Source organism: Nyctereutes procyonoides, unplaced genomic scaffold, assembly GCF_905146905.1.
Source record: "Nyctereutes procyonoides isolate TBG_1078 unplaced genomic scaffold, NYPRO_anot_genome, whole genome shotgun sequence".
Lineage (NCBI taxonomy): Eukaryota > Metazoa > Chordata > Mammalia > Carnivora > Canidae > Nyctereutes > Nyctereutes procyonoides.
The window spans coordinates 70,854,648-70,865,000 of record NW_026575052.1 but is presented as its reverse complement, the minus strand read 5'-3'; the positions used below and the strand labels follow the sequence as shown (position 1 = coordinate 70,865,000).

At 43.1% G+C, this 10,353-nt stretch overlaps 1 protein-coding gene across 1 annotated transcript in view; it reads right to left on the bottom strand.

Annotated features, from left to right (window-relative positions):
* Window positions 1-4,604: 4,604 nt before the first annotated feature.
* The window catches only part of CUNH10orf67 (chromosome unknown C10orf67 homolog), a 158,055-nt gene continuing 152,306 nt past the window's right edge, over window positions 4,605-10,353 (bottom strand). The window contains exon 16 of the mRNA XM_055332670.1: window positions 4,605-4,696. Coding sequence (XP_055188645.1) covers window positions 4,605-4,696 — 92 coding nt within the window. The remainder of the gene's footprint in view (window positions 4,697-10,353) is intronic.

Genomic DNA, 10,353 nt, shown 5'->3' with positions numbered 1-10,353 from the left:
GCCGGGGGGTCTTGGTCCTGGGCCGATCTCCGCAGCCTCACGCCGACCCCCTCCCCGGGGCTTCGGCACCTGTTCCAAACAACCTGTTGCGCTGACTCGCTTTGGAAAGGCGCCGGCGTTCTGCTGGATGGTGGCCGGCTGTGTGGAGGCCCCCAGGCGCCGGGGACGAGTTTAGGGTCCCCTGCTCGCGAGAGGCAGGCTCTCACCACCGCCCGTGGCACGCAGGGCGTTTCGCCTCCACCTGTGTCCCGGGAAGCCAGGGCGTCCTGGGCACTCCTGCACTTGGCCCTCTCTGGGGACTTCTTATGTAGCTCTTGGTAATTTGGGAGGAAGAACTAGACGAAGATTGGGATTAGAGACTCACCACCCCCTAGTTAAATCCTCTCTTTTCTCCTCCCCCCGCCCCCCCGCCGCCGCCAAACCTTGCAGATAGAAATCTTTAGTCTCCCACTCCCACCTTCAAGTGCTCCTGGAGAAAGCTAGTTACTTAGGCACTACTGCTTCGGACAAACTGGCACTTGGTGCAGTCTCACTCTTGAAGTGAATTTTTTCTGAATTATTTCTAGTTTTACGATTTCCTTTCAGCGATCGCCCAGGATCCCTTTTTAGCTCCTTTCTTGTTTGGACCACTGAGCGTGCCTTAAAGAGCTAGGTATCCAGCTTCGGAGTGCCAGCCTTTGAAATTGAATTCTGGTGATAAGGCTAGCTGGGAGATGTTTCTGGAAGGAGTTTTTATTATCAAATCCAGTTGGGCAAGCGTTGTGAAATGGTTGACAACAGTTTGCTGGCATCTGGATTTTCAAAAAGGCATGTGGACTTCCATTGGGGCAACTCAGGAAAAATGTATGTCCTGACATGCTATAAATACAGATGAATTTTTTAAAAGAGCCAGTTCCAAGTGAAGGCTGCCTGGCTATAGCCCCTCACCTAACACTGGTGCATAAAATTAAATATTTAGGGTTCAGAAATCAGCATTTCAGCAGTAGCAAATGTGTGGTGTCTCTAAGCCCTTATTTGGAAGTTTTTCCATACTTTTGAAAACATACTTGACGCCTAATTTCTTTGATGGCTGCTCAATAGACACCATGAGACGCTAGCTTAGCTGAGCTGCCCCCTCCCTAGCTTTCCTCTTGCTTGCAACGCTTTCATCCAGGGCTTGAATTGTGTTGTCAAAGTTTAGTAGACGAAAGAGGAGGGGGCATGAGAATGGGGGAGGGGGGTGTCTTGAAAAGTCTTGGAAATCGGTATATTTTGCAGGTGTAGAATGTGCCTAATAACCATGGCTAGTGCGCGCTCCCCAATGGCGAGGGTATGACAGGGACAGCTGGCTGAGTTTTCAGTGTGAAAACACCCCCTCGGTGGACCAAACACAACGACACTGACCTTTCTGTGGGGGGAACCAAGATGTGCCTTTGACTGAATTAGCCATAAAGACGTCTTGCTATGACTTTTGTTCCCCACGAAAGCAAAGAAATATTGCGTTTAATATGAGTGGTACTGTTCACAGCTTTTCCGTGCCCCTTAAGAAATATTACAGTGCTGATTTACTGGGCCTCTTCTACGGAGTTGGCCCCAAGGCTGAGGGTGGAGGGGTGGGGACGGGGTGGCAGGGACAGAGGAGGCGAGGAGGCGGCGGTGGAGGCAGCGCACCAAGTTAGTTGCCTGTTGCCTACTTCCAAAGTTCTCTCTTCGCAGCGGCAAATTTATCAATCTTTTCATGTGACAATACTTCGAAATATATCATTGTCATCCGGAGTTGTTTGATAGATGATCTACAGGCACACCAGCCTTTTCCAAGGTCAAGTTGAAGATTCTTGTTTGCTGTTTAACTGGGTTGTTTAAAAACTCAGAACAATGCCTGGCTGTTAAATTTTCACTTGTTCTCATGGGGCATGCGAAAGCAAGTCTTTCCTAGTGACCAGTGCGGGGACGTTTCATCCTCCCGAGCTTCTGAACTCAGCAACCAGGGCTTGGCAATGAAATCAAGAGGAGAAGAAATGAGATTTAACCTTAGCTCTTGCAGACGCCAGGGAGATTAAGCCATCTTTCACATCTCCTCCAAGTGTGTACTAATTTTTCTCTGCGTGTCGCGGGCTGGTTATAGCCACACGCATCTCATTCAGCTTTCTTTCTACCTTTATTCTAGTGGGAAGCTGCAAATACACTCCCCTAAAGTAGAAGCGCAAAAAAAATTGTGGCCACTCTGGTCTTTGTCAGCACAGAACCTGTTGCTCTAAGGGCGCTTTAAAATAAAGTCAGCCTCTAAATCGTCATGTTTTATGGACATATTTATTTATGTTTTTAATGGAAATGCTGGCTTCACAGTTTTCTTCTATATCTGCGATGATTGATTTTTTTTTATTCAGCCAACTTTTATTTACCTTGCAAAAATGTTCTGGACCAATGTGATAAATTACAGATATGCAAATTTCTTTGAATGGTGTTGTAAGTGTGTCTAGCTGGAGCTGAATAACTCCTTGCAAGTCAGTCTGTGCGCACTCAGGACCCCAGGGAGCTGATCAAAGCACCCATTCTCTTTCATCCCCGGTATTCTCCTCCAAACTATTTCGATACAATATGTTTCCATGATGCACTTAATGTGCTAGGGACATAGAACTCATTACAACCTAGCTAGTTCTGCCGACCTCTTTGTTCCGAGGCAGAAAGTCAAAGAAAAAAGGAAAAGCCTTGCCAGTTGCCAGCTTTCTGAAATGCTAAAGCATGCGTCATTTTTCACCAGGTCTCGTCTTGATATCCTCAAAAGACAAACTATGAAACCGGCCTCGGCCCTTTCTGGCATTAATTACACTGCTGTCCAGCCGATCTGTTTTTCCTATTATATGCATTTCTCAGCAGGGATTTTTTTTTTTTGCAAGACTAATGCAGCTGCAAGTTAAACTATGAATGCATTTTTTATCACTATGGAAAAAATAAGGTGAAAGCCTGCAAAACACACAACTGAACTTTTTAAAGGCTTCTGGCAGATAACTGATTAGGAGCAAATTTGGGAGGTTTTTGCAATTTATGTAAACCTGAAATTGACTAAGAGCCTCAGGCGTTTCCAATGCGCCCTCGGGGTTCTGTGGAGACACTCCCTGTGCCATTTGAAATTCTGCTTTGTACTCAGATAAATCTGGAAGGTGAAACCCTTCAAGGGTTCTGTTAAAATTCCGCAGTGAAGCAGTCTGTCCTGCACCCAACGAGGTGGCTGCTTCCAAGGAATTTCTGTCCAGGATAAGAGTACAGAGAATATAAATTCTATTTCATTTCCCCCCCGTTTCTTGTAGGGTTGATTGGTTGGTGGAAATGGCTGGCAGCCAGTTCTGGGAAAGATTCCAGACCTGACTCCGATTAACCCTCTCTGGTGAAACTCTGCTGGAAACCAACTCACCAGCAATTGCCATTAATCTACTTACTAATTAAGCCAATTCATTTCTAAAGGAGAAAAATTCCTTTCTTTAGCCAAACTGATGGGAGGAAATTTGAAAGAAGCGCCAAACTGTGTAACTGTAATTCAGCCAAGGACTGCGAAAACAAGGTGTTGATATATAGCAGCAGATTTAAAACAAGTTTCTAGGGCAACACTCCTTTGGAGACGGTGGCATATAGTGCATAGTAGATGAAGCTCGAATAATGCTCTCCGGCGCTATGCCACCCCATGTACTTGTGTTGAAAATAACAAGTCCCTCTCCAATTAAATCTTGTGCCTTTTACGCACAAATAAATCGCCTCTCTAGCTTTCTTTCACACCAGAGTATATCAGCTTTATGTGACAGTTACCACAGATATATTTCTTGACACTTAATAAATAGCTTTAGAAATTTGTAATCCACAGTCTACGTTTCTGAAACTGGGCTACAGACAGGGCTTAACTTGTAGTTAGGGGACCAGAAAGGACCAAGCTGACCATTACGCACGTAAGAAAGCAAGCTGGCCTTTCACAAAAGGTACCTGACATTCTGGAAAGAATAGATACGTGAATCTTGACCTTGATACTTACCAGGAAGCAAAACTCCAAGGGGTTTCCCACTTCAGGAAGAAGTGTTTAGAGCTTTTAAGACAGGGCTAGGAGCCCAGGATCTATATAAGATAAAAGTGGATCTCCCTAGGGGGAATTTGAAATCCCTTGGAACCAGGCGTTAAGGCTCACCTTCATGGGGATTATTGGCAGGCAAGGAGGCAGCAAATCAGTTTGACTTTGTGTTCCAGGGAGAAGGAGGGATGAGAGAGGGAGTGAAAGTTTAGTGCCTCAAACTTTTTAATTGAAGTCAGCCCCTCCCCACCCTAAGGCTTTTGGGGCGTTCTGCAGAGCCCAGGAAAGCACCATGGATTTGGCAGCCCTTGGGAGGCCGTGATTCCGGCTCATCCAGCAAGAGTGAGCACCTGCCTGAAGGGCTTGGAGAGAGAGAGGTGCTCACCGGTGGGCTCATGTATTCTCACTTCAAGCGTGGGTCTCAAGTGAGTCTACATCATCCAGGGGAACAGAACAGCTATGTTAGAAACGCCTTGGAGGTAGTATCCCTTGTTAGGGAGGCAGGCCTTAGGACAGGATGGGGAGGGCCCGCTCTGTGGTCACGTTCTGCACCACCCAGTGCCCTGCCCCACTACTCAGGAGCATCAATATCGTCCACTGGGTTTATCTGGGGTATCGATGACTTCTCCAAAGGCTCCTCTTCCAGCTTTCCTGACAACCTCCCTAAAAATATGGAAAAACTATTAGACATGAACTTTGTTTTACTTGCTATACACAAACCACTCCCCACTCCTCACACCGAGCTCTTTGCCTCATTTTTAGTGGGTCCTCCCAGCTCTGGCCCCAGCTGGGGGCCCCTTCAATGACGGGAAGGAGGGGTGAGGGAATTGGGGGCGGGCAGGCAAGGTCCTGTGGTCAGATGCTCCTTGGCCTTCAAAATAGCTTGCTTCAACCATGTTTTCCTCTGAGACAGTTTTCCTGGTGCTCTAGACTGTGGAAATGGTCTTAGGAGCCTGTGACCCAGGCCAGTAAATTACCTTCTGCTGAGAGTCCCCTTCCTAGAATTAGGAGCAATTGTAAGAGAATTCAAAAAGGCAGGGATTGTCTTGGTTCCGGGGTCCAAGGATCTAACTAAGATTTAAATTTCCATTTGCATTTTCAGTCTTTCCTCCATATGAGATAGAAAAGTATGCACGAGGGATCCCTGGGTGGCGCAGCGGTTTGGCGCCTGCCTTTGGCTCAGGGCGCGATCCTGGAGACCCGGGATCGAATCCCATATCGGGTTCCCGGTGCATGGAGCCTGCTTCTCCCTCTGCCTATGTCTCTGCCTCTCTCTCTCTTTCTCTGTGACTATCATAAATAAATAAAAATTTAAAAAAAAAAAGAAAAGAAAAGTATGCACGAAAGGAAAGAAAACCACACTGGTGGGGTGGGGGGTTGGTGAGGTGGGTTCTGAAGTTGGGGAGTGGGGAGGTTCCCCCCTCCCACACTCAGGCTGGGCTCCCTGCTCCATAGGGAGGGACATTTACCTGGTGTGTAAATTGTGAGGAGAGCGTTGGGGGTCTGAGACTGGAAAGCCACAACATGGGATGTGATGTTCCAGCTTTGAAGGGGAACAAAGGCCCCGAGCTAATCCCAGTGAAAGCCAGGAGCGTGGACAAGGCAACAAAGAATTGCAGCCTGTGGTCACCGGTAGGTGTCAATGTGGACACTTACAGCCGGGGCAGTGGGAGAGGGGAACACAGAGACAGGCTGTCATTCCAAGGCTTAACATGAACAAAGATAAAAACGTGACAACTTCGCCTTTCAATAGTTGGGAGGTTCAAAGTGGAGTGCTAGGGAGTCTATCTGGGTCAAGTCTTTTCTGAAGCAGGGCCTTTCTTTTTTTCTAGTAGAGTATCAGCCAGGCAAGTTCTGAGGCCCTTTTCCCAAGGTAACTTTTCTTACTAAAAGAAGAATTCTTCTAAACAATGTCCCAATTCCACCCACTTGCCTAAGGCGAAGAGTTGGAGCTTTCAAGATTCCTAGACATGTATAAAAGGTAGTGTTTTCTGCACCCCAGAGCTCCAAGAGGCTGCGTTAAGTCTTTGTGAACTTGAACAGCCTACCTTAACCTTTTGGTTAAAGTTCATGTATTCTTTTACACATTTATTAAAGTTCATGTATTCTTTTACACATTTAATGAAAAGAAGTAACACTTCCTTTTTATGCAACTGTGCATACATGTCGATGAGTCTAGGGGTGAGGTATTTAGAAAGTATTCATCTGACAAAGAAATTTACGTTGTGTGCTGTTGACGGAGTCCCGGACACCTGGTAGAGTTAGTATGCCCATGATTTCAGACTCACTATTAGAAATCAGCAGAGAAGGCATTTGCCAACAGATGGATCTCCCCTATAATCTTGGAAGGATAATCGGAATCTGCTGCTAACGCAACTGATTAGCAAAGACTATCTTAGAGAATTAATAAAGGGAATTATACCAAATTATGTTTATCCTAAGAACTCAAGAAATGTTGTTTTCTTTGAATTCTGCCACCAAAACCTAAATATGTTTAAAAATCATAATGTAATAAAATTCTGATTTTCTTTAGTTGAAATAAGTCTCCTAAATAATAAAAAAAAGGATGTAAATATCCTTAAAAGACTAATGACATTTCACAGGTAATGCAATTTAGAAAGAAACACTTCCATGTTTTCTTTTCCAACAATGTGCATTTTTGTAAACTGCTATAAATTGCAATTCAAAAGCACTGATCTCGCCATCCCCAATCATTTTTTATACTGATCAAATGAATGCAGATACTCCCATTTGGGAGGGGCGACATGACATTTCACTTGGCAGTTCTAAACAGGTCACAGACCTTTCACAGACCCTAAGGCAGTGGGAGGGAGCTCTTTACTAAACCGTGTAACCAAATCAAACCAATGGTTACCCCTTTTCAAAACCATTGGAATGGTTTGCACAATGCTATTCACATAGCAGCACAGAAACTGAAAGGATGGTCATCCAATGGAAATTTCTTTCCTTTTGTTTAAACTTGCAGAGCTCAAAAAAAGTAATACTTTGAAAGAAAACGATTACATTTACTATGATAGAAATCATAGGAAATGCACACTGCATGTTTATTGGCATAACACGGCATAGCTGTAGTCACCCATTGGTATGTATATATATGCACATGTATGTATGTATATGTATGTATATTTATTGGAGATGTTGCTTTGTTTGAAACCTTAGGCACAAAGACACAACATGGCTGCCCTGGAGATGACCTATTGCTTTCAAGTTGCTTGAACACATCAGAATTTCTATTGTTAAGGTTGATTAATTGAAACTGATAAGTTACCATGAATAAAGATTGTTTTTCTGTTTAATGTGGTGGGCCTGATTTGGTAAATGCCTCATTCATGTAGCTTTGCAGTGCAGCATATGGGCAAGAGTCATTCAGTATCACAAACATATACAATTTATTATGCTTGTATGGGCACAACTAAAAGGCCTTTTTATTTTAATGACAAAGTTTCAATGAAAAATTCCATTTAAAGAGTCACTAGTAACATGAAGTGTGATTCTGTAAACTATACTAAGAGTTTCTTTGAGTTTCTATGAGTCGTTTTAAAAATATGATATTTAAGTACAGTAAAAAAAAGATACATATGCCCAACTTACACCATAACATTAGTCATTGGGAATACAGCAGAATTTATCTTAAATTTAGCAGGCATATGAAAGGAAAGCACTTTATTATCTGATGCCACCTGTGTGCTACGCTGTCAATAAAGTTACCATAAATGTTTCATTGAGATGCCACCAATGGTAGCTCCCACTGCCCAGTTTATAACAAAATGCAAATGGGGTTGGGAAATAACATGCCAACCTCTTGACATCTTTTTTTATCTTAATGAATAAAATCAGAAGACGATATTTACAAATAATTTAGGGATTATCATATGAAAAGCCAGTGGATTTAGTAAGTTTTCCACAATTTAAGTACTGTTCTTAAAATCTGGTGTTACTTTTTGAAGTGTTAACCAAATCAAGACTATTGGGAGTATTTACTGATAAAGGTAATAAGGTTTCTAATTTTTTCATAATGATGTTGTACAGAAACTTTTTTTTCTCTTTTTCATTTAGGCTGCTCATGTAATCATCACGAAAGAGTACTAAAAAAATATGAAAGACATGCAAATGAACTTCAGGAATGACTGTATCAAACCATCAAAGAGATAGTTACCATATTCAGCTTTTAATGTCTTATCAAATAAATTCTCTGGTCATTCATGTCTATGAAACAGTTCAAGTTCACCCAACATTTCTCAATTAGATTAGATGGGTAATCTCAGTTCAGCTCTTCTGGAGAGTAATAAACCACATTGGTCACAGTTGACCACCGCTAGTATGTGTTTCATAAAGGACTGGATGTCCATTGGAAAGCTAATCCGTGCACCGTCACTTGTAAAATTCCCTCCTGCATTTGGAAGTGATAATCTGTATCTAATTTTTAAAGAAAAATTTACTCTCCTTTCACTCTTCTGAGGCCAATTTCTTTTCTGGACCTGAATAGAGATCATTGGTGCAACAGTACCAAATAGCTTTGGTATGTGTATAACAAAAACCCACCTCTTTGTAGAACATAACAAATTATGCAATGTTCACAGATGCACTTCCCATTGTGCCTTTTGTGAGAAAATGAAGACCCAACTCTGTTCCCCACCCCCCTCTTTATGAAAGGCTAGGCTGCCAATGCAATCTGTCCTAATCCTAGAGAAAAATAAATACACGTAATATGGCAGTTTTAGGGAGTTATTTTTAAAGTGATTTTCATTTGGGCTTTTGGTCTATGTTATTTGCACAAGTTTGAATTTGAAGTTGCAAACAGCTATTTATTCCTACAAATGGGCCAAAGCCCTTGGGCCCTAAGGATTAATATGTTAACTGCTTCTGTCATCCACCTCTGGAGTTTGGATCTTTCATAGAAATGCTTGTTTTCACACAAGTTACTGCTTAAATTGATTGGTTACTAAGGAAATTTAGTGAGTTTTCAATGATAATTTTTTAAAACATACATACTAAAAAAAGATTTTACATGTTGTTTCTGTAGTTTGGCTTTTGATTCTCCTACTCCCCTAGCCTTTTGGGGCTGTAACTGACAGCCAGGACTGTGTAAATTTAAGGTGGACAGCATGAGGTGGACAGCATGAGGACTTGACGTACATCTATTGTAAAATGAGTACCGAAGTAAATTTAATTAACATCCATCCTCTCATCCATCCATAGATTTTTCTCATAGTAAAGTTTTTCTCCTTGTGATGAGAACTTTTAAGATCTACTCTCTTAACAACTTTCAAATATAGGGCACAATGAGGTTAACACTATTCTTATGTTCTCTACATTACATCCCCAGTGGCTCTTGGTCTCATAATTGGGAGTCTATATCTTTTGACCATCTTTCTCTGAGTCTCACTCCCTCTTTTGGAGAGGAGAGGCTATACACAGATAAACCTGAGTAGCAAGGTAGCAATTTCTGCAGAAGTGCTGACAGGTGTTCGCAGGCCCACCCTACCTAGCCAGACCACCTTAAATCCTGGTGTTTCTTTTATTGGATATATGACTTTGAATGTGGATCTTAGAATATAAAAGCACACTAAGAAGACCCTCTGCATCCTGAGTGCCTAACCCAGGACTTCGCTTAGGGTAGGTCTTCATAACATCTGTGCAGTGGATGAATGGATGAAGTAAGGAAGAGAAGGTGAAAGCCAGATAGGTAGGCAGTGTTCACGGCCCTCACAGTTCCCTGACATTGACTATGGTCTCGGTCATCAGGCTTGCTTTGACTACTGGGACAGAAGCAACTGTGGTGTCAGCAGAGACTTGAACACCCCCGTGCTCTCTTTTGCTGCTCTTGAGAACCCTGAGACCACCATGATCACAAGAGTGGGTTTGCCTGGTCAGTGATGAGAGCTACAAGATCTGGTTACCCTGTCACCCCAGCAGAGAGCCAGTGAGGCAATCGATGGCCAACTAACCACAGAAGATGAGTAAGTGCAGCAAAACCAGACAGAAGACCTGCCACCTTGGTGAAGGCTTCTATCAAGGCACTGAAGCATGGAATAGCATGACGTATCAGGGGGCAGTAAGTCATTTGTTATGACTAGATTAGAGAGCCCAAGTAGGGGAGAGGCAACTATTACAAAAGATCTTATATGGTAAACTGTAAAACTTGATTTTATCCTGAAAGCCATGGATATCTACTGAACGAGTAAGCAGGGGGAAAACAAAGTGTATTGAAGTGAACCAAAAATAAAGTCTTTAGTGACTCCAACACTTCATACTCAGAGCATGGGCAGACCTGGGTAACCAGGAGAGGCTGAGAAGGA